Source organism: Pleurodeles waltl, chromosome 10 (assembly GCF_031143425.1).
Source record: "Pleurodeles waltl isolate 20211129_DDA chromosome 10, aPleWal1.hap1.20221129, whole genome shotgun sequence".
Taxonomy (NCBI): domain Eukaryota; kingdom Metazoa; phylum Chordata; class Amphibia; order Caudata; family Salamandridae; genus Pleurodeles; species Pleurodeles waltl.
This window is the reverse complement of record NC_090449.1, coordinates 981893627-981919049: the sequence shown is the minus strand read 5'-3', so window position 1 is coordinate 981919049 and position 25423 is coordinate 981893627. Positions and strand designations below refer to the sequence as shown.

General features: G+C 44.5%; 1 protein-coding gene across 1 annotated transcript in view; it reads left to right on the top strand.

Moving 5' to 3' along the window:
- Positions 1–20814, top strand: part of LOC138262090 (wnt inhibitory factor 1-like) — a 124087-nt gene extending 103273 nt beyond the window's left edge. The window contains exons 4-5 of the mRNA XM_069211827.1: positions 16748–16843; positions 20522–20814. Of these exons, the coding sequence (XP_069067928.1) occupies positions 16748–16843; positions 20522–20631 (206 nt within the window). The 3' untranslated portion in view covers positions 20632–20814. The remainder of the gene's footprint in view (positions 1–16747; positions 16844–20521) is intronic.
- Positions 20815–25423: the final 4609 nt, after the last annotated feature.

Sequence of the window (25423 nt, the reverse complement as noted above, 5' to 3'; positions counted from 1 at the left end):
TTGGATCCCTCCCAATCTGGCTTCATAAGCAACCACAACACTGAGACTGCTCTCCGTCCCACAACAGACAACATCCACAATCTCCTGGACAAAGGTGAAACCACAGCTCTCATCGTCTTGGACCTCTCAGCCGCCTTTGACGCCATCTTCCACTGTACCCTCTGAGCAAGACTCCATGAGGCCGGCATCCACAGCAAAGCCCCGGAATGGATCCTCTTCTTCCTCCCCGACCAAACCCAGAAAGTCAGGCTTCCACCGTTCACATCCAAACCTACAAAGATCAGCTGTGGCATCCCCCAAGGCTCCTCCTTGAGCCTCACCTTCTTCAACATCTACGTGACCCCGCTAGCAAGCATCATCAGACACCACGGACTCAACATCATCTACTACAATGACAACACTCAGCTGATCCTTTCCCTCACTGATGAACCTACTGTTGCAAAGACCAGCTTTCACAATGGGATAAAGGCAGTCGTGCCTGGACGGAAGCCGGCTGCCTCAAGCTCAACTCTGACAAGACAGAAGTCTTCATCCTGGGTACCACGCCCTCACCTTGGATGACTCCTAGTGGCCCACAGTGCTTGGAGCCCTCACACTCCGACTGACCACGCACACAACCTCTGCATCATTTTCAACACCCTGATTTCTATGAACCACCAAGTCAATGCCGACTCGTCCTCCTGCTTCTACACTCTCCCCGTTCTCCCAAAGATCTTTAGGTGGATCCCCGTTGAATCCAGAAGAACAGTCACTCAGGCGCTTGTCAGCAGTAAGCTCAACTATGGCATTACACTCTACGTAGGCACCACCCAGAAGCTCCAAAGGAAGATACAAAGAGTCCAAAACACCACCGCAAAAATCACCCTGGGCATCCTACACCACAGCCACATCTCCAGACACCTGAGAAACCTCCACTGGCTCCAGATCAACAAGAGATTCACCTTCAATCCCCCCCACAAACGCCTACAGGGCCCTCCATAACATCGGACCTCAGTACCTCAAACACCGCATCGCCTTCCACACACCCACCAGGCAACTCCATTCTGCTCACCTGGCCCTGGCCACCATCCCACAAATCCGCAAGACCACAGCTGGAGGAAGATCCTCTCCTACCTTGCGGCTAAGACCTGGAATGCTCTTCCTCTTCATTTCAGGAAATCTCTCTCTCTGCCTCAATTCAGGAAAGACCTCAAGACCTGGCTCTTTGACTGATCAGCCATCCAGCCTTTCAACTGAGCCTCAGTACATCCCCTGCCCTAAGGCCCTGGAACACGAATAGGTGATTAGCCGGGCTCTAGAAGAAACCATTTATATATATATATATATATATATATATATATATATATATATATATATATATATTCATGGTATTCTGCTTATCTATTAGCTGTGTTTCTGGTCTATGCTCAGGTTTCTACATCCACAAGTTGAAGGCTCCTAATAACAGTTACCAATTAATTAATGATACGTTTAATACGTTTCTACTAGCCCATAGGCATACACTTGATATCCACAATCTAATGATCAAAAAATGAATGCTGCATTCTTGGGCTCCTGGAGACATAGGGGCATATTTATACTCCTTTTGCGCCGAATTTGCATTGTTTTTTTCGACGCAAAACTAACTCCATATTTATACTTTGGCGTTAGATGCGTCTAGCGCCAAAGTTCATGGAGTCAGCGTCATTTTTTGGCGTGAACACCTTCCTTGCGTTAATGAGATGCAAGGTAGGCGTTCCCGTCTTAAAAAATGACTCCCAGGCATGTGCGTGGTATTTATACTCCCGGGCAAAAATGACGCCCGGGAGTGGGCGGGGCAAAAAAACCCGCATTTGCGCCTCTTTTTAGCGCCTGGGTCAGGGCAGGCGTTAAGGGACCTGTGGGCTCAGAATGAGCCCAGAGGTGCCCTCCCCTGCCCCCAGGGACACCCCCTGCCACCCTTGCCCACCCCAGGAGGACACCCAAGGATGGAGGGACCCATCCCAGGGAAGAAAAGGTAAGTTGTGGTAAGTATTTTTTTTAAAAAAAATTGTGGCATAGGGGGGCCTGATTTGTGCCCCCCTACATGCCACTATGCCCAATGACCATGCCCAGGGGACAGAAGTCACCTGGGCATGGCCATTGGGCAAGGGGGCATGACTCCTGTCTTTGCTAAGACAGGAGTCATGTTAATGGCGTCTGGGCGCCCAAAAAAAATTGCGCAAATCGGGTTAAGACGATTTTTTTGCCTCAGCCTGACTTGCCCCATTTTGGGACGCCCAAACGCCATTTTTCCCTACGCCGGCGCTGCCTGGTGTACGTTGTTTTTTTTCACGCACACCTGGCAGCGCCGGTCGGCTAACGCCGGCTAACGCCATTCAATAAATACGCCGCCCGCATGGCGCTTCAGAATGGCGTTAGCCGGCGCTAATTTTTTTGCCGCAAAACTGCGTTAGCGCAGTTTTGCGTCAAAAAGTATAAATATGGCCCATAGTTTCCAGATTACTTGGGCATTATTCTCAGTGAGGTGGCCCAACATAACTAAAAACAAATCATGAGAGAATCCAGCTGCTACTTGTGTTCAAGAAAAAGCACTTATTAGGCATTGGTCTTCCTTGTTTTGGTTTCAAGGTATGTTCTTCTGTGGCATCATACTTGTTAGACCTGACAGCCTTAGGGTGGTCACCCCTAACTTTTTGCCTGCCTCCCTCCACTTTTTGGACACTGTTTTTGCTGGCTTTTAGACTCTGCGCACTTTATCACTGCTAACCAGTGCTAAAGTGCATTTGCTCTCTCCCTTTAAACATGGTAACCTTGGATCATACCTGCTTGGACTATTTAATTTACTTATAAGTCCCTAGTAATGTGCACTATATGTGCCTAGGGCCTGTAGATTAAATGCTACTAGTGGGCCTGCAGCACTGGTTGTGCCACCCACTTAAGTAGCCCCTTTTCCTTGTCTCAGGCCTGCCATTGCAAGGCCTGTGTGTGCAGTTTCACTGTCACCTCGACTTGGCATTTAAAAGTACTTGCCAAGCCTAAACCTCCCCTTTCTCCACACATAAGTCACCTCTAATGTGTGCCCTAGGTAACCCCTAGAGCAGGGTGCTGTGTGGTTGAAAGGCAGGACATGTACCTGTGTAGTTTACATGTCCTGGTAGTTTTTGCACTACTGTGAGGCCTGCTCCCTTCATAGGCTAACATTGGGGCTGCCCTCATACAGTATTGAAGTGGTAGCTGCTGATCTGAAAGGAGTAGGAAGGTCATATTTAGTATGGCCAGAATGGTAATACCAAATCCTGCTGACTGGTGAAGTTGGATTTAATATTACTATTCTAGAAATGCCGCTTTTAGAAAGGGAGCATTTCTTTGCACTTAAATCATTCTGTGCCTTACAATCCATGTCTGGCTGGGCTTAGTTGACAGCTCCTTGTGCATTCACTCAGACACACCCCAAACACAGGGTACTCAGCCTCACTTGCATACATCTGCATTTTGAATGGGTCTTCCTGGGCTGGGAGGGTGGAGGGCCTGCTCTCACACAAAGAACTGCCACACCCCCTACTGGGACCCTGGCAGACAGGATTGAACTGAAAGGGGACCTGGTGCACTTCTTAGCCACTCTTTGAAGTCTCCCCCACTTCAAAGGCACATTTGGGTATAAAACAGGGCCTCTGCCCTACCTCATCAGACACTTGTTGGAGAAGAAACCTGAACCAGAACCTGCATCCTTCCAAGAAGAACTGCCTGGCTGCCAAAAGGACTCACCTGACTGCTTTCTATAAAGGACTGCTGCCTTGCTGTTGCCCTGCTGCCTTGCTGAACTCTTGTCTGGCTGTAAAAGTGCTCTCCAAGGGCTTGGATAGAGCTTGCCTCCTGTTCCCTGAAGTCTCAGGACCAAAAAGACTTCTCTTTTTCATTTGGACTCTTCGTGCGCTGAAAATGTTGCCACACAGCTTGCTCCGCGGCGAGAAAATCCCCGCACACCAACGCTGATCGACTCAACACCTTCGGGGCGACCGGAACTTTGACGCACGGCCTCGCAAGGACAACGCCGCCCGACTTACAGAGGGGAAATCGACGCGACGCCTGCTGTGAGAACGAGAATTCCACGCACAGCCTCCCGGAACGACACGCAGCCGGAAAACGAGCTGAAGAATCCACGCACAGACCCCGGGACATCTGGTAATCCCGCGACCCACAGAAAGAGACTGTCCGTGCGCCAGAAAACGACGCACGACTTCCCCGTGTGAAAAATAACGACGCAAGTCCGTGTGTGCAGGGGAGAAATCGACGCACACACCATTTTTCCACGTATCTCTTCTTCTGCGGCCCTTTGCGGAGATTTTCCACTTTAAACCAGGTACTTTGTGCTTGAAAGAGACTTTGTTTGCTTTTTAAATACTTAAGACACTTCATATCACTTTTCAGTGATATCTCTAAAATTTCACATTGGATCTTTATTCGTTTTGACCTACAATTATCCTAATAAATATTATATATTTTTCTAAACACTGTGTGGTGTATTTTTGTGGTGCTATATTGTGTTATTGTATGATTTATTGCACAAATACTTTACACATTGCCTTCTAAGTTAAGCCTGATTGCTCGTGCCAAGCTACCAGAGGGTGGGCACAGGATAATTTTGGATTCTGTGTGACTTACCCTGACTAGAGTGAGGGTTCTTGCTTGGACAGGGGGTAACCTGACTGCCAACCAAAAACCCAATTTCTAACAATACTGATGAGTCTTTTGTGGATGGTTAGTTTCAGATCATCTTGACAATTGGTGGGATGTGGGGGTGCGCAAGACTGTGTAGTGAAGCTCCCTTGAACTGCAATCTATTTGTTGTACGATGGAACTAAGGGGGTCATTCCGACTCCCGCCCGCCGCGGTCACCGCGCGGCCGGCGGGAGCCGCCAGAATACCGTTCCGCGGTCGAAAGACCGCGGCGGTAATTCTGACTTTCCCGCTGGGCTGGCGGGCGGCCGCCTTCAGGCCGCCCGCCAGCCCAGCGGGAAAGAGGCTTCCACGATGAAGCCGGCTCGGAATCGAGCCGGCGGAGTGGAAGCTGTGCGACGGGTGCAGTTGCACCCGTCGCGTATTTCACTGTCTGCGCAGCAGACAGTGAAATACATTTAGGGGCCCTCTTACGGGGGCCCCTGCAGTGCCCATGCCATTGGCATGGGCACTGCAGGGGCCCCCAGGGGCCCCGCGACCCCCCCTACCGCCATCCGGTTCCCGGCGGGAGAACCGCCGGGAACTGGATGGCGGTAGGGGGGGTCGGAATCCCCTCGGCGGCGCAGCTAGCTGCGCCGCCTTGGAGGATTCCAATGGGCAGCGGTACACTGGCGGGAGACCGCCAGTGTTGCCGGTCCGACCGCGGCTTTACCGCCGCGGTCGGAATGCCCATTGGAGCACCGCCGGCTTGTCGGCGGTGCTCCCGCGGTCCACCAACCCGGCGGTCATTGACCGCCGCGGTTGGAATGAGGGCCTAAGTCTTCAGTTATGTCACTTTACACATATTCAAACTTCAGCAGAGTATTGTGACTGTGAATACTCTATTTAAATTTTTGTTGGTATCACAATATACTTTCAAAACGTATGCCAGGTATGCCTTATGCATTCACTGTATTTTATTAACGGTTGTATTGAAGTTCTCGCATCCATGAAAACATGGTAAAGAAATTTAGTAACAGTGCATTTCACTGGATCAGAAGAAACAGGTGTCATGTTCTGTTGTGGAAATTTTCCGCATCCACTATTTCATTGTCCACTTAAGGTTCATGTTTCACCCTTAACAAATTGTCATTTCTAAAACAGCTCAAAATAAAAACTCGCAACAGCTTCAGTAGCTGTGCATCTCTGGCTGACTGTCTATTAACAATGTGGTCCACTGCCATGTTGTCATACATGAAATGAACTTTCTGGTGTACCAACGCCTCACCCCACAGTCTCTTGGCCACTACCAGCAATCAAATGCGAAAAATCCAGCCTGCCCTAACCACCCTGCATGCAAAGTTTAAATGGCCCAATAGGACCTGTACCTCATGAACTGTCACTTTCTCTTTCGCTGACATGGCATTCAGCAAAGGATGAATGGTCACTTTCTGGTTGAAAGATAACCATGCTTCCAGAGCCACCGACTCAATTTTGATGCCCAGAAATGACAGGGCAATACTAGGGCCCATGATCTTTTCAGGGGCCAATGGCACTCCTATGTCCCCCTTGAGCTCATGGAAATTTACCAACTGCTTTTGGCAGTCTACAGAGTCAGGTTGATCAACAAAGAAGAAATCTTCTAGGTAATGTGTCACTGATGCGCCCATTGCAAGAATGAGCTAAAGCATTCAAACAGCACATGTGAGATCGAAAACCACATTGTACGGCCGGCAACTGAAAATCCTCTGTGTGTATACTGGCAACTGCCTAAAAGCTGATTTGATATCGCTCTTGGCCATATCTGCTCCCCATCCCGTTGCTGCACCAGGGCCATTGCAACATCCACAGAGGAATAAGAGACCGATCCCCTCTGACCACGATAGATGCCAGCACCAACACAGGTATCCTTGCACCAAAGTGCAAAGGTGTATACGTTGAATGGAATGTTTGTTAATGTGCAGGCAGTGTCAAAAGCAATGGGTGTTGTGGTGGAACACCCACCGCAACACGCGTTGCACACCCCTCTGCTGCAGAAAACTGTCTCAGGGGCCCATATTTAAAAGGTGTCCACCTGGTAAATATGGGGCAGTGCATAGTGCCACCAGAGCATCATAAAAAGTAACACTCCATTGGCGATAGGGCTTGTAAATATGCCCTTCTGTACTTGCGACCTAGAGTTCCCTCCCTGATGTGAAGTGGCCCTATACCTGTCCTTCCCAGCACGTGAAAAAACTCTTAGTGGCCGCTTTCCCATCAACGCCGATGTGGACCCCAGCCCTTCGCTCCATGGGACCTCACTGTCATATTCATTCATACCCCCAACTTCCTCGTCAGTCCATATTAAGGAGGTCAACAGGGCTGATGCCTGCCCATCCTCCCCCCGGCTAACCACTCCACGTGGTCTCCACCTCCCTGCCTCCACTCCTTGTTCTCCAACCTGGGAGAGCCTCCGAACCCTCACCCAGAGTCCATGGACCATCTGGTGCATCCCCCCGGGGGGGGCCTGTCCAGCCAGCCTTCCAGGCCTGAGGATAGCTCATTCCACTGAATGTTGTGACGTCCCCCTTTCCAAAGATTAATCACCCATAGCAGCTCCCATGTGCCCATGCACTGGCCCCCCTCCGCTCTCTCTCCCTGTCATGTGCCTTGCCAATCTGTGTCACCTCTTTTCCCCTAATCACCTAAAGGGCCCAAGTAATAATGCCCAAGGGGGCCTGGGGAGAAGATGTACTTATAGTGACAGGGCCCTCTTCCTGCTGTGAGACCAGTGGCTAGTGGCTCTCCTGTATGCTGCTCTTTGCACATTGTGGTTATGGTTCCCCCGGGGCCCTAGGCCCCACTGCCACAGGGTTATTGTTCCTTGCGCTGTGTGTACCCTCCCCACTGCCTAAAGTTGCTGATGCTACGCTCTAGGTCACACCCACCTGCTGCATCCTTGAGCTTGAGGGTGCGACCTGCTTGCACAAGACGCAGTCCAGCACTGTGGTGAACACAGCTATGGTAACCTTCTCTGATGCCAGGCAGATCGAGCATTTCACAGATCTCATTTTGGGGTTTAATATGTCAGTTCTGCTGGCTTCCTGGAGCCATAACGCCTCCGCTACCCTCTGATCCACCATAACTTCATAAAGCAAAACACTTTAATTCTGCACCTCCAGCCACCATAAAAAGATGTGGGAATCTTAAAATGGCCATAATTGATACCTTTGGCTACCATATGAGTGGTAGCCCAAAAATAGCTCAGCGGTCACTTTGACTGTTCCAACTGCCTCAATAATCCCAGGCGGCACACATCCCCAGGGAGGCTGACCCCCAAAACCCATTTGTCATTAATAGGCAGCTCCTGGTAGAGTAGTTGTAGGACTTCTCAGTGCTGGAGAGTGCACAGAAGGTGGCCAGAAAAGTGAAATACAAATGAGTGAGCACAAAGATGGTGATAATATTTTTTGGCACTGAAAAACATATCCATCCCCTTTGCAAACGTATGTGTAGTTCTTAACTTTACCGTTAATGGTCAAATTGTAAGTGGTACATTAAGTTTGTGAAAGCACAATAATGCTCCCAATTTATGATTGTGATGTGGAGAAAGCAAAGGCTTTTCGTGGAAAATTAGTTTCCATGAAATGCAATGGGAAGGAGGTATGCTTAAAGCAAAAAAAATCAGAACTGAGAGTTTTGTGAGCTAAGCGAACATCTGTAAATCTGTTTAGTGTGCAGACTTTCACTTATGCATCTGGAAATTCATGACTTTGTGACCTAGGTCGAAATGTTTTAAAATCACCATAATTTCGAGACCTTCTGTAGGAAGTTGGCTCTGTATGTACTATTTCAAAGTAAGAAATAGCATGCACAGAGTCCAAGGGTTCCCCTTAGAGATAAGATAGTGGCAAAAAGAGGTAATTCTAATGCTCTATTTTGTGGTAGTGTGGTCGAGCAGTAGGCTTATCAGAGGGTAGTGTTAAGCATTTGTTGTACACATACAGGCAATAAATGAGGAACACACACTCAAAGACCATTCCTGGCCTATAGGTTTTTGTATAGAAAATATATTTTCTTAGTTTATTTTAAGAACCCCAGGTTCAAGATTTACAAGTAATACTTTAAATGAAAGGTATTTCACTTAGGTAACTTAGGAACTTTGAATCAGCAAAGTAGCATGTACAGTGTTCACAAAAATGGCAATAAGCTATTTTAAAACTAGACAGTGCACTTTTCAACAGTTCCTGGGGGAGATAAGTGTTTGTTAGTTTTGCAGGTAAGTAAACCACCTACAGGGTTCAAAGTTGGGTCCAAGGTAGCCCACTGTTGGGGGTTCAGGGCAACCCCAAAGTTACCACACCAGCAGCTCAGGGCCGGTCAGGTGCAGAGGTCAAAGTGGTGCCCAAAACGCAGAGGCTTCAATGGAGAAGGGGGTGCCCCGGTTCCGGTCTGCCAGCAGGTAGGTACCCGCGTCTTCGGAGGGCAGACCGGGGGGTTTTGTAGGGCACCGGGGGGGGACACAAGTCAGCACAAAAGTACACCCTCAGCGGCAGGGGTGCGGCCGGGTACAGAGTGCAAACAGGCGTCGGGTTTGCAATAGGTTTCAATGGGAGACCCAGGGGTCTCTTCAGCGAAGCAGGCAGGCAAGGGGGGGGGGCTCCTCGGGGTAGCCACCATCTGGGCAAGGGAGAGGGCCACCTGGGGGTCGCTTCTGCACTGGAGGTCAGATCCTTCAGGTCCTGGGGGCTGCAGGGTCTTTACCAGGCGTCGGGTTCTTAGAAGCAGGCAGTCGCGGTCAGGGGGAGCCTCTGGATTCCCTCTGCAGGCGTCGCTGGGGGGGCCCAGGGAGGTCAACTCTGGCTACTCACAGGGTCGCAGTCGCCGGGGAGTCCTCCCTGTAGTGTTGTTTCTCCGCAGGTCGAGCCGGGGGCGTCAGGTGCAGAGTGCAAAGTCTCACTATTCTGCCAGGAAACGTGTTGTCTTTAAAAGTTGCTTCTTTGTTGCAAAGATGTTTCTTCTTTGGAGCAGAGCTGCTGTCCTCTGGAGTTCTTGGTCCTTTTAGATGCAGGGTAGTCCTCTGAGGCTTCAGAGGTCACTGGACCCTGTGGAACCCGTCGCTGTTGCAGTTTTTCTTGAAGTGGGGAGACAGGCCGGTAGGGCTGGAGCCAAAGCAGTTGGTGTCTCCGTCTTCTCTGCAGGGCTTCAGGTCAGCAGTCCTTCTTCATCTTCAGGTTGCAGGAATCTATCTTGCTAGGTTCCGGGAGCCCCTAAATACTCAATTTAGGGGTGTGTTTAGGTCTGGGGGCTAATGGCCCTGAGGGTGGCTACACCCTCTTTGTGCCTCCTCCCTGAGGGAGGGGGGCACATCCCTAATCCTATTGGGGGAATCCTCCATCTGCAAGATGAAGGATTTCAAAAAATCAGTCACCTCAGCTCAGGACACCTTAGGGGTTGTCCTGACTGGCCAGTGACTCCTCCTTGTTTTTCTCATTATCTCCTCCGGCCTTGCCGCCAAAAGTGGGGCCGTGGCCGGAGGGGGCGGGCATCTCCACTAGCTGGAGTGCCCTGGGGCGCTGTAACAAAGGGGATGAGCCTTTGAGGCTCACCGTCAGGTGTTACAGTTCCTGCAGGGGGAGGTGAGAAGCACCTCCACCCAGTACAGGCTTTGTTACTAGCCACAGAGTGACAAAGGCACTCTCCCCATGTGGCCAGCAACATGTCTGGTGTGTGGCAGGCTGGTAAAACTAGTCAGCCCACACTGGAAGTCGGGTATGTTTTCAGGGGGCATCTCTAAGATGCCCTCTGGGGTGTATTTCACAATAAAATGTACACTGGCATCAGTGTGCATTTATTGTGCTGAGAAGTTTGATACCAAACTTCCCAGTTTTCAGTGTAGCCATTATGGTGCTGTGGAGTTCGTGTATGACAGACTTCCAGACCATATACTCTTATGGCTACCCTGCACTTACAATGTCTAAGGTTTTGCTTAGACACTGTAGGGGCATAGTGCTCATGCACCTATGCCCTCACCTATGGTATAGTGCACCCTGCCTTAGGGCTGTAAGGCCTGCTAGAGGGGTGACTTATCTATGCCATAGGCAGTGTGACGTTGTCATGGTACCCTGAGGGGAGTGCCATGTCGAATTAGTCATTTTCTCCCCACCAGCACACACAAGCTGGCAAGCAGTGTGTCTGTGCTGAGTGAGGGGTCCCCAGGGTGGCATAAGACATGCTGCATCCCTTAGAGACCTTTCCTGGCATCAGGGCTCTTGGTACCAGGGGTACCAGTTACAAGGGACTTACCTGGATGCCAGGGCGTGGCAATTGTGGAAACAAAGGTACAGTTTTAGGGAAAGAACACTGGTTAGCAGGCCTCAGCACACTTTCAAATCATAACCAAAACACCTTCTGTATGCAAATCTTTCAAAATGCAGACAGTATGCCAAGTGGCTTAGGAAACCTGGGGACCTGACGTGTAGGCATATAGTAGATATTAATATTACAAATACATTTGCAACCCAAAAAGAGTTTACAGGTGTCCATGGAGGTTTTGTGAATCTGCACATTGGTGCACTGCATAGACATATGCGTACAAAACATTACATTTACAAATTAGTTGTTTTCTAGCATGGCAATGTATTGGTTTATTACTTTTAGTAGTAACCAGAACATAAGGCTACCCTGCAATTTGCATGCATCATTTCAAAGAGTTTTGCGCTGAAATCAGGGAGATGTCAAATATGTTCATGATTGTTAAGGCTATAATAGCTAATATCATATTTGCTGAACTAACCAGTGTGTGACAGAGCTCTGTGCTTATTTGCCCTGTGTCTAGCTTGCCCTTGATTATGTGTTTATTTTTCATATTATCTTGGGGTCATATTTATCATGGTGTTGTGTCATCCTTGCACCATGCAGGGGGGCACAAGGGTGACACAACAACAAAGATTTATTAATTCTCTCAAGGCCACCTTGTGTAGCCCTGAATGGCTTGATAAATCCAGTGTAATGCAAGGCAGCACAAGTCGTTACCTTGCGTTACTCTGCACCAGGGAGGTGTTCCATTTGTGAAGCCTGGGTGTTCCAACACATCCACCCATGGATTTTGGAGCATTTCCAGATTTACCAACACTAGTAAACCTGGGAATGCATCAAAATGCCACGCCTTCCAAGGGGAGGCGCAACAAGGAGAAATATCCTTGTTTCTCCTCATTGTTTCCTCTTTCTACCTGTGTTGCAGCACAATTAAAAAGAGGATAATGCCTCTGAGGATTCTGTTTTCAAAAGAAGGTGCCCCTTCCTGTACAATAACAATCCTACCTGCAACTCAGGCAACCTTGCACTGAGGTGCAAGGAAAGGACAGGAATGCACCGTATCATATTGAATGTGGCACATTTCTGCCCTTTCCCTTTCACGCAGCACAGCAAGGTGGCTTGCTGTAGTGTGTGAAATAATGATAAATCTGACCGTTGATGTATTATCTATGTTGTGTTTCTTTTCATAATCAAATGAAGTTCCAATGTTTTTCAGATGAAAATAGTAATTTGAAAATGATCCATGAAATGTTACCTTGTTTTTTTTAATTCCTGTCATCTCTACCCATGTCATCGATACTTTCACAACTTTTTATAAAGCCTCTGATTTGGAGTTCAGTGAAATGACCAACTTTATTTCTTTCATCTCAGACATCAGATAGCCAAGGGGAACCTGGTATTTGTGCCACAGAAAGATAGGATTAAAGTTCTGCATATCAGATTCTGCACTTTCTGCAGATAAGTGGAAACTCCTAAACCCTTACTTAGTAAAAAAGCCACATTATACAACACTACACCCTGCAGTAAAGTGGTAAAAGGTGCCTTAAAATGAATGAGATTTATTCACCCTGGCCATTACGAGCAATGTCCTTTTTAGGTCTCACCTAACAGTGCACATGCGCATTTGTTGCAAGGGGTATTGCATAAGAGAAAGGACTGGGAGCCCACTGATTACTTAGCATTTGCTGGCTATATTGTCATTCCTTTTAGCTGCCTCCTAATTGGCCACCATATGCCTCATGTTTTTTCCTTTTATTTCTCTGGAGCATAGACAAGCACTAATTAATTTAATTTGATTGATTTCCTGCTGTTGCTCAGTGGCTTCCACTGTGAATAAGGGTACTACATTTGTTTTAATTTATCTTTCCATCAATTCCACCTCCGTGCTACACCTTTGAGTTGCTTTTAACTTCAGCCCTAGAAGTTTGTTTGTTATTGCCTTAAAGTGTTTTGGAATATTGTGCTTCCTTTTACAGCAGCAGCCAAGTGGCCTGGACTAATTAAGCAGTGTGTGACTTTTTTATATACATTTCAGCGCTTACTTTTAAAGCACTGAGGAAATGGCATGGAATATTAAAGCATGTCCATGTGACTTCATGCGGTTGTGGGCTGCGCTCTTTCTCTTCACATACAAAGTATGTGTCAACGTAAAGCATGCACTTGTCTGAAAACGGACTCCCATAAACATTTTGGACACATCTTTGCCACTTCAAACACAAAGAATGTTGCCTTAATTATGGCCAACATTTCAGTTAATTCATTTCTCCTTAAAACCTGTGCCCTCAGTCAAATCTATTCCACCTCTTCTCTGCGCATACAAAGTAGGTGTCTGTTTAAAACATTTTAATTTTGTACAGCGCATGAACTACTTCATTTCTCCTTAAAATCTGTGCCTAAGACTTCATTCTTCTATTCCATGGAAAGCGCTTTTAGGTGTCCTATATTGATATGCATTTAGATACTAGAGATATGGCCTAACAGCCACAGCTACAATCCACTCCAATCTACTGCACTCCACTCCACTCTACCCCAATTTATGTCACTCCACACAGAGGTGTAGCTTGTTCAGTGTGACGTGGGGGGCAGTGAATCTCAAATTTCCCAACTAATGAAGCAGTGGGCTACAGGGTGTAGAAGTGAAATGAACAAGGGTTGAGGTGGACTGTTTCTATGTGGAATATGATCTGTACTTATTTGCATAAGGTGGGCCTCTGTCTACAGTGGCACAGTGGATAAAAAAATGCTTATTGGAATGCTACTCTGAGTGATTGCCACTGGTTAGACTATTTGCAAGTATTCATCCCATCACTTTTTGGATGTTTGATTGCCAGTAGTATGCATGGAATACTGAGACTAGCACAGCTTTCCAGGTCTACTACTCCACATGTTTGAATTCCAAAATGTAGTAAATTTGCATCCATTCAAGAACTACTTATATGGGTCCAGATTTACTATTTTTGGTAAACCGGTCAGTATATATACTTAATGTTTCCGCTCTAAAAAAAAATAAGCAGGCTATAAGCTCTTAGTGAAATTAGAACAATGAGGAAGACCAGCACAGACATAGCAGACCAGACACAGGTCCCACATACCCAAATGGCAAGAATGCATTTGGGGCATGTCAAACCCAAACATCCTCCTTGAAGCTATACCATGCCTGCCCCCACCTGAGCCTGGTAGTTCTCCTTGGAAACTCATGAGTACGGTCAAACAGCACAACTACCTGGAGACCCTGCCCTGAGTTCACCTATTTTAAATGTATTTTTACTATGAGCACTCTTCTTCATCTCTGCTACAAGAAGCCTCGACAGTAAAGTTGTGAAATCGGTGCATCTGAGCAGGACTGTGTTTCCAGTCCTTGTCTTTTACAAATCATTTTATCAAGTGACTAAAGATCCCTTGTTTTAAGCCCAAGTTGCAAACAGAGGTGGGCACTCCAGACAATTAATAGGCAAAGGAGAGCCAAGCTTAAGTATGACTTTGCTCCAACATTCTGTGCACAGACCAAGCCATGAAAATGACTGGCACGTATATCATGTATACAAATATAATATAAAAATGATACAATATCTTCAAAATTCAAAAAGGTTTATTTCTTTGACATGCAGAAGCGTTTCATTGTACATCAGTTGTACATCAGTTTATATCACTGTACAGAGAGGCATTTCTGATAATAAAGAAAAAGGAGGATCCTTGAAATATAATGCTTGACTAGGAACACACAATTTGGACCAGCAGAGAAAATAGTATTGCTTCCAGGTTATGTGGCTTCACAGATTGAAATTCTGCCGCCAGCTGTATACCCCCCTCGCTCTCTCTTCTGTTTTGCCTCCAAGGTCACTGTTTTATACAGGACAGGAAAAACGACACAGGCAAGGCAGACCTGTCTCAGGGTCTCCAGACCCAACTACCAAGCCATGAATGCATTCCTTTGGAGAATTACACACCCAAACACCACCCCCTTGGAAGCCATGCACCTTGATCCACTCCAGTCCACCCCACTTCACTCCAGTATACTCACTCTACCGTACTCCAATGCAATCTACACCGCTGTACTCCAATCAGTCCTAATCTACTTCACTCCACTCCAATCTACCCCATTCCACTCCTACCCAACCTACCCCACTCCACTCCAATCTACCCCACGCCACACAAATCTGCCTCACTTCACTTTACCTCAATCAACACCACTCCAGTTTGCTGTACTCAACTCCAATCTACCCCAGTCTTCCCAAATCTACTCCACTCCAATCCACCTCAGTCTAGCCAACTCCGCTCCAGTCTACCCAGAACTATCCCAAGATACCCCTCTCTACTCCAATCTACCCAACTGCACTCCAATCTACCTCACTCATTCTACCTCAGTCAATATCACTCCACCCCACTCTACTACCATCTACCAGAACCAACCACAATGCAATACCTTCCAAGCTATCCTACTCCCCTCCACTCCAATCTACCCAGTCTAACTCACTCCACTCCAATCTACCCCACTCCTCTCTAATCTTCCACAGGCCAATCTACCCCACTCCAATCTACCCGATTCCACTCCAAAGTACCTCAATCCACTCCAGTCTCCATTCCACTCCACTTTACCCCACTTCACTTCAATCTAACCCAATCTATTCTGCTTCACTCCACCTCAATCTACCCCACTCAAATCCACCCCAGTCTACCTCAATCCACCCCACTCCACTCCATTCTACCCCAATCTACCCTTCTCCACTATACCTCAATGTAGCATACTCCACTCTACCCCAATTTACCTCACTCCACTCAAATCTGCCCCTTTCCACTCCAGTCTACCCCACTCCAATCTACACCACTCGACCCAATCTACCACAATCCACCCCACTCCGATCTACTCCACCCACTCCACCTTACTCCAATCTACCGTACACCAATCTATCCACAATCTACCTCACTCCACTCAAATTACCCTACTCCACTCAAATCTACCCCACTTCATTCCACTCTACCACACACCACTTTACTCTACTCCAAACTGCACCACAACACTCCAATTCACCCACACCACTCCAGTCCAATCTGCCCCACTGCACTCAATCTACCACAATCTTCCCCAATCTAGAGTACTCCACCCCAATCTACCCCACTCCACCCAACTCCAATCTACCCAACACCAATCTACCCTACCCCACTCCAATCTACCCTACTATAGTCTATCTACTCCAATCTATCCTACTCCAATCTATCCCAACCGCCCCGCTCCTGTCCAATCTACCCTATTCCACCCCAATCTACCCCACGCCACTCCAATTGGCCCACTCCTCTCCACTCCAATCCACTCCACTCAAAGCCACCCTACTCCTCTTCAATCTACCCCATTCCGCTTCCATCTATTCCACTCCACTCCAATTTATCACAGACTATCCAAGTCAAAGGCTGGTGTCAGGAGACTTTTCATAGAATACATTATGCCTAATGTAAATGCAAAAAGTAGAGCAGCCTTTTGATTTTAATAACTGAAGTAGATATTCATCAAATATAATACCATTTGTAGGTGAAGGTTCTCTCAGTGTAAGAATTAGAGGTAAGCTCAGGATTCTGGTTGTAGATTTAAATATCTAAGGCATAAGACTGGATGGCAGCTTGTAACAACTCAATGAAGCTTAAGTTTAAATAATCCTCTTTGTGTGAGTAGCCAATGCAAAACAGTCAAAACATGAAGAAATGTGAAGAGATCCCTCTTTATGAGACATGAACAGCAAAAGTTGTCCTATTTGTACTGCATGAATTGTATTCATACAATCTGAATAAACAATCCATATAATTTGTTGTTTCCTTCTAGCAATGTGTCCACAGGTTTGTCGAAATGGTGGGGTTTGTGTGGCTCCTGGTGTCTGCAGCTGTCCGACAGGATGGGTCGGAGGAGCATGTCATTTAGGTAAGTTCTAGCATTTCCCGCTTTGGAATTTCTTTGCTTGATTAGTAGCCGCAAATAACAAGGCCTCAACTGCACTTTTTATGTGCATGTCAGTCTATTTATGTTTTTGTTGGTGAAACCAACACACTGCCTCTAACTTTAAAGTGATCTGACACTGTTACTTATGTCCTCAAAGTAAGTGTTGGTTAACAAACTCAATATGGGGCCATCTACAACTCAATTTTTCATGTTTATTTTTATGTAGCCTTATTGTTTCTTGCTGAGGGAATTAGAAACCATCATTGTCCTCTACAGAGGCTGTTGTGCACTTTTTATACCACTCACCCACAATTGTGGACCTGAGATAAAGGCAGTTGTATACACCAACGTAGGAAAGAGGGTTTTTAGCTTATTCCTCCCTAATCTCAATCAACATAGACAAATATACACGCCTGCTGTCTGCCTGCTTCACAATCCATGAACCTAGAAAACAGGCAAACAAGAGCAGTAAGTCCCACTATTAGAACCATTTGCATTGGCTGATCCAGTCTGAGCACTTCATGCAATTAAGGAGGACAGCTTGTGTATGTTTAGTTCAGTAGATAGTCATATGTAACTTGTTGCTAATCACCTTTTTTTCTTTTTATGCACCAGCATACTTCTACTAGCATAATTATACATAAAAGATCAAATTATATATTGGAAACTACTGAACCACTGGTAGTAACCGCAGGATACTGGCTGTGGTACGCGATCATCAAAACACATGGATGTATCGAAGAAGGTGTCACATTCTGCCAAAAGTCAAATCAATTTCAAATTTTATTTAGCATAATAACACACAGGATTCAGAAAAAGGGACATATCACAGAAAAACATAGAAAATGTGCATACCTACATTAAAGGAAAAGAATAATGAAACTGGGATTCCAAATTAAATATATGTCAGTATTCATGAATCAGGTTTGGTTGAAAATCTGTGTTTGGCACTGATGAGCTTGGTAACTGCACTGTGATTGGCTAATGGCGATAGCATGGCTTGAAGGCAGGTTCAGTACTATTAGATACTGCATGAATGGCAGGCCAGTGCTCCGACGATTATGAGAATTAGGAGGAAATTGCCAATATTTGATTTAAGTGTTGTACATTGTCCATGGAATTTCAGGAACCAGACATTACTGTGAGATCACTATTTTGCAGAGCAACTTCTTTTCCAGGTGTTTACCATCAGGGGTATTGAGGTCAAGCAGTCAAGGTTTACTCTTGGTGGGTGGTTTGGGCAGGACCCTAGGTGCATTTATCATTATCATAATGAACAATAAATATAGTGCCGAATCAGTGCCATATATTTAGTATAAAATGCTTTTTATTAATGTTAGGTTCCCTTTTTATAATACTTTTAGTTTTACAGTAGCTTCAGTTCACTTTTTAATGGGTATGCTGTGGGAAATAATGTTAAAGGCCCTTTCTGCAAGGAATCACCTATGATCACAAAGATGCTAAACATGCCAAGAATTGGAACAGCCTTTGTCTGCAGTAATGTTACTCAGTTTGATCATGTACAATGGCATTTTGGTGTCTGTGGAAGGTGATGGTCTGACTCTGGTAATTGCGGTCAATGCACAGGAGCAGCAGTTTGACTTGGCACTTGTGCAGCACGGCCACAACTCTTCAGGGCATTCCACAAGTAGGGTCAACTGTAGGAAGGGAACAAGAGGGTGAAAGACATATTGTTAACAGGCTTTAAAATGTACATTAAATGGGTTTTGGCTCTATCTGGTGGAGTATTTCTGTTTCACCTGATGTCGTTTGCTGTTTGAAGTGCTTCCATTTTAATGCAAGGGGTACTATTTTACAACTGAAAAATGCACTGAATCATCTTACCCAATCAGCTCACTATCTCTAATCTATATGCATTCTATATAGAAATCAATCCTTTTTTGCTGCTTTTTTCCCTGTATCATTGGAAAAGCATGTAGGTCTGGATTGAACATACTAAACATCATTTGTGCGTACAAAAAGCATTATTGAACACCTCTGTTTGCATGCTTTGGTACATCAAAGCCAGACCTATTGCCATTGCTTGTTTTATTAGGAGGTATTCAGTTTTCTCAAGTAAGGTTAAAATTAACTCTTTGTCCATGGTATATTTGCTAGGTGCTGTTTCTTTACAGAAAACTTTAGTACCTAGCTAGCTTGCTTGAGTTAATAGATTTCTAACATCTATCTGCATCCCAGTACGAAAAATGGTGAGAGTGAACAAGACAGTTAGGTGTGTTTCTGACATATTACTATTCAAACTCTACACAGCATTAGAGCAAACTATAGGCTGTCTATTTTGGAGAGGCTTAAAAATAGCTGCCTGCCATTGAAAGGGAAATCTTTGTCACCTCTGTTGAAAATTTCCAGGCTGGACATCAAAGATCTGTTGAATTTCTGAACAGTGCCCAACCTGTCCTTCCCAACAAACCTATTGAACACCAGCCTTTTGTAGCTACAAATCACATTAGAAAAAAGCAAGCTGATTTTAGATCATAGCATAGTACAGATTATTTGTTCAATATTCTTTAGCCTGATAATGGAATTGGAGGAGGCCAGTGTCTATGCTTTGATATTACTAGATCATTACGCAACCTTGAAAATCAACAGCCACTTCACCCTGATCACATGTCTCGCAGGAGTAGCCTTCATTAGGTTTCAGATCTTTTCTTTTATGAGTCATAGGGTATATGTGCTAGAGTTTTGTCCAAAAGTTCAGATGCTCAACTATGTAGTCCTGCAAGTTTCAACACTCTTACATATATTATTTAATGTCCATTTATACCCTGCAGACTTATTATTTAGGTTACATGGAATGAGATTTATAATTATACAACTGACATGTAGTTGATCTTTATGAAACTGTGAGCAAAACATAGGTTGTGAAGATGGTGCAGTCAACTTTTTCCACTAGAAAACAATTATGTAACACACCACCCTTTGTCAAGGTGGTGTCCTAAACGTGGTAGATGGGTGCTGTCTTGTAATTTTCCATGATTTTTTACACAAAGTCATATATTCTGACATTTGTATAAAAATAATTACCCACAAATGTATGCCTCCTTGAGCTGTTGTTTTCCTCAAAACATTTAATGTGTGCTGTATTGTACAGGACACATAGAAAGTTGTAAATGTTTTGAACTATGTATACCATAGTACTTGCATGATAATGAAGTAGTTTTGCCCCTCATGCAGATAGGTATTGAGCTTCATAAACTGCCTAGCATAGTGAAATAAGCCACAGCAGGGCAGTCACTGGAAAATTACTGCACTGTGCAGCACAACGCTGTGTATCCAAAGTGGGGGTCTGGCAGTTCAAATAAAAGAGACAATACCACATTTGTGCTAGAGAATTTAAATTACGGTAATATTCAAACTGAAATTTTGATGTGTTACAAATGTTTTAAATGAAAATGTAATAATTGTCAAAACACAGTGTCGCTTACAATAATGGCAATGGTAATGGCAAAAGATTAGTTTGCATTTTACAAAGATAAAATTAAATATTTATTTTAATCAAGGACCATCTTGTAAATGCCATGATGCAATTTATCATCACGTAAGCAGTAGTATATAATATGTCAAAGAATACTAAAAGGTGAGATTTTTAACTGTAACTGTTCCCCTATAGACCAACTAATATTTTTTTTGTTATTTCAGCTATTTGCAAATTACCTTGTCAACATGGAGGGAAATGTATTTCTCCAGATGTATGTAGATGCCGAGCACCATATTCTGGTCTGCAGTGTACAAAGAAATGGAAGCCTTGAAAGTGCTTCCACTGATCTCTTAGCGTACTTTTTAACGCAGAAATTACGTAAATCTGCCAATTTGTTTTTTTTCAGTTGCATATATTCTTCAACAGTAATTTGACTTATTCCTTGTATTTCGTTTCTCTTTGTAGTACTGTATTTTTCAAAATGTTGGCCAATAAAAAAATATCTTTGAATTTAGATTTTTCTAGTTTTGTTGTCATTGTGTGTTCTGGAAGATGCATAATAAACGTGACTCAAAATTCTACATTTACCAAGACGATTAACTAGAATGTTTATAAGGTGCATTCTCAATTTGCACAAAAGTTCTTGGAGCCAAGCACTTGTATTCCCCATCACGTTTTGCAACCTCTCTTGCTTTTCGTGCGCACCAACCCTCTACAATTCTAAGCATTGCTGTTAGACCTGGCATCCATGGCGTCGGTTCCCCTGACTTTTTGCCTTCAGACCTCCTATGTTGCTTACCTCGTTTTTGCTGGCTTTAGGACTCGTGGCACTTTACCACTGCTAACCATTGCTAAAGTGCATGTGCTCCCTGCTTGAAATATGGTAACATTGGCTTATTCAAAGTTGGCATAATTAATTTACATGTAAGTCCCTAATGACATGCACTGCCTATGACCAGGGCCTATAAATTAAATAATATCAGTGGGCATGCAGCACAGATTGTGTCACCCACTAAAGTACCCCTTCAAACATGTCTCAGGCCTGCCATTACAGAGCCTATGTGTGCAGTTTTAAACTGCAATGTCAACAGGGTATGCTAACCCTCCTGCAAGGCCCAAACCTTCTTTTCTAATGCACAGAAATCACCTCTAAGGTAGGCCATGGACAGCCCAAAGCCAGGGTTCAGTGTATTTAAAAAGTAGGGCATGTACTTTCAAGTTTTGGATGTCCTATTAGTGAGAAACTCTTAAATTCATTTTTCACTACTGCAAGGCCTTTCTCTCCCATAGGTTAGCATTGTGATTACCTTATGACATTTTATAAATGTAATTTCCAATTGAGAAGATATGGGACCCCCAAGTTTGGTTTCTCTGGAATCACAATTTAAAGTCACAATTTATCATGAAGTTGAATTTTCAATTGTAATTCTGAAAATTCCACTTTTAGCAACTTGACATATTCTTACTTTAGCCGTTTGGCGCCTATTGCCTGTCTCTGACTGCACACCAGGGGTTGGTGACAGCTGTCATTCCCTCTAGACAGCCACACACAAGGGGAGCTTATGTGTGACGGATGGGTCATTCATATCTTGATGGGCATCTTGGGAAGGATGGGAGGGAGGAGCTGACACACCTGAATAGGCTATGTCCTGTCCCTACACAAAGGTCTGCAAACCCCTTAGTGAGTCTGGAGCCAGGGCAGGGATGGCAGGGCCTCTGTGTGCTTCAAAGGCACAACTGCATATAAGTACTGGGTCTCAGACACCACCAACTCAATACACTTTTGGATCTATGGATACTCTGCCAGGAAGAAGGACTGCTGTGCTGCTCAAAGGACTACCGGTCTAATGGTCTGCTACTCTGCTGTACTTTGCTCTGCTGTGCTGAGCTGCTGTCTGCTGCCTTCCTTTTTGGATTGAGAGGACCAGACCTGCATCTCTTTAACACAGAACTAAATTGACTCCAAGGGATTGCTTGCTTTCCTCCTGTTTTCTGAAGTCTCTGGGGCATAAAAGACTTCTACCTCTCCTGATACAAAACCTGGACTCCTCCAACTGTGAGTCTTGTCCTTCCAAGTGGTGCTAATCCAGTCCTGGGTCCTCGGAAGTGGGTATAAAGTGCTGCTCCAGACATCATCGGGCTCACAAGATACTAGTATACAAGGGGACAGGGAGGGGCAAGGTGAGAGCAGAAGTGCTACAGCATCCTATTATGACTTTGTCACATATCTTGCAAGCACACTGTGAGAGTTACTCAAAAATGGGGTTGGCTAGGGAAAATTTAAGGAGGGAATTGAAAGGTCTGTCCTAATACAAAACACCCCCCCATAAAAGAGTAATACCGTTGCAAGTCACAATAAATACTATTACAATTTTTATAGTCCCAAAAGTGTCAGAACAGATGTAAATGTGCTCCAAGACAGTCTGTGTTTAAATTAACCACCTCATATGGTCAGCTACTGGTACTCCAGCATATACTGCCATAGAAAACAATGGAGACAGATAATTAAAATATCACCCTGTAGTAATTAGTGTAAAATTAATTAAATTAGTTGTCTAACTTCAGTCTTTGCACTTTAACTGAAAAACCACAGCCTAAAGTGATGTGATAGGGGATGAAATTAGGTAAAAGCTAACATCTAAAAAACAAACAAATCACCAGTTATAGTTTAGTGAGCTAACTATAACTTCCAAATTTACCATGAACTAGTTATGATGACCTCACATATTACATTATTCATGATATGCTAAATGATATCATTAAAAAGATCACTGATGCTTTGTAATCATTGGGACACCTTCCTAATGGTGTGTGGACTTTAGCACTCTACACTTCTGGAGGAACTTCTATTCAGCTTAATGGGATTACTTCTCTTAACGGGTTCACATATCCCTTAATTGTAAGTCAAGAGATTGACAGGGCTTTTGTAAAGACCTCTTTTGACAAGCCCTAATTGAACATACTATGTAGTTTAATAGAATACACTACATACATTTCTGAAATGGTCAAAATGGCATACAACCTTAACCCCATGTTCAAAACATCAGTATGAAATAAAGCGCCTCTGCGTGAGACACCCCTACCTTCTGCATTATTCAACAATCTGCAATGGCTCAAAATATTTAGTGAAGTTCTAAAAATAAAAATGCACAGCTCAAAGAATTTGTCTATACCACTGTGTTACAGCTATTTTACATGGTCATGATTTGTTATTCTCTGGTTGTTAAGGTATTTTCAACATCAGCCTGGCCCTTCTAGGAGATTTTTAGAACAGACTTTGGCTTTAAGCATCAATATACTTTCAAACATGCAACCCACATCAGATGCAAACAACTTTTACCTTGTTTAACATGGAGTGCTACATTCACCACAAACCTTAGTGATTTGCAAATGGTGTTTCATATACATTGTAAAATTATTAATTACACTTGGCTCCAGGGTTATTTCCATGCTATGAATCCACATATGTAAACTCAGCAACTAAATGATAGTGTGACTATGGTGTAATCACTGATGTCCGCAGTAATGTCATTTGAAATGTCGTCAGCATTGTCATCAATGATGTCATTTGATGCCAGGACTCCCATTGACCCAGGTTTGATCTGTTTCTGTCGCAGGCACTAGGCCATGGAATACAAGTGGGGTAGTGTTTTAATTGGGAAAAGTAGGGGAACGATGGGTGGTCAAACCTTTGTGGATCCCTTTGGATTCCGGTAGTTTATGTCACAGAAATGCAAGGAGAATGCATGATTTTAGGCAAAGTTTGAGGTTTTAGGACATTGTAGGTAGCAAACCATCCTGGGACACAGCACTCTGGACTCCCCCAAGTGTCTACCTTTCAGGTATGTCTGGGTTTGGTTGGTTTCACTACTTTTTACCTTTGTGACCACCCAAGCATCTCTTTAGATGAAAGTTTCTTAAAAACGGCTAAGCGGACTTACACCAAATAATAAAAAGGCTCACTTTCTGAGTAAAGTTCTAACATTTTGCGATATTTGGTGTAATTCTATTAAGCCATTTTTTTCTGTATCACTTCCTAAGATTTCCTATGGAAATTAACATAGGAAATTGAAGCTTTAGGACATCTATTTTCTTCATCCCCATGTGATGAATCAGCATCATGGACATCATTTAGGGATTGCCAGATGTCCAGCAGCGGTCGCCACAAATTCAAACACAATCAAATTCAAGAGGGAGTGCCGGGGGATGACAAGGACAGGAGAAATAAATAATAAAAAAGAAAATTCCCGCCGCCTCGCTCCTCGTCTCTTCTCTTTTGGTGTCCCAGCATTCCTTAGCACAGTAGCACAGGCTCCTCAGCAATTCTGGTGCTGCTCCCATGCTAAACCTAGCATGAGAGCAATGCCAAGGGCTTGGTCTGCTAAAATAAAACAATAATGAAATATTGTTTCATTTTAGAGCTGCTGGTTCTTAGAAAGGTGGGCGACACCCCTCCTTTACGGAAGAGCCGCCCCTGCAGATGTCACAGCAACCACTGCTGCCTTGTCTCATGCACCTACTGGCACTGTCTTTGTGAGCCCTGCCCTCACTGGTGGCAAAGGAAATGCCAAGAAAAGGAGGTAAACAGCACTGTGATGTGCACTGTTTACTTGGTGAAGATCCAACTATGATATCAGGCATTAAACTCTTAGCTCTGCAGAACAAAACATACAGCAGTTCAAAGTACATTCACTCCAATAAAATAAGGAATAATAAAAATATAAATTTTTAAACAACAAGTTGCCAATTGTCATGATAGTGAACACATGGAAAAAAGGTGGGTTTGAATAAAAACCTCATCTCTGTGCATTAATGAGTGATAATACCTGGGAAATGATGGCAATAAAAAATGTACAATGCTAATGAATATTTCATGTCAATGCCTTAGAACACATTCAATGTATGGTCTATATGAAGAAATACTCATGGAGAAATCCACTATTGTTTTTTAAATCTTTTTTTTGTTGTCTTGTACATCATATGCTTGGGGTATATATCAGGGTAAACATTTAATTATGACAATTAGTGGTATCAATAATTTGACTCCCCGGTGTTGTTTTATGTTTTTTTTGGCGCTATATAATCTCCTCTTCTAACAAACACATAATTTGTCATGCAATAAA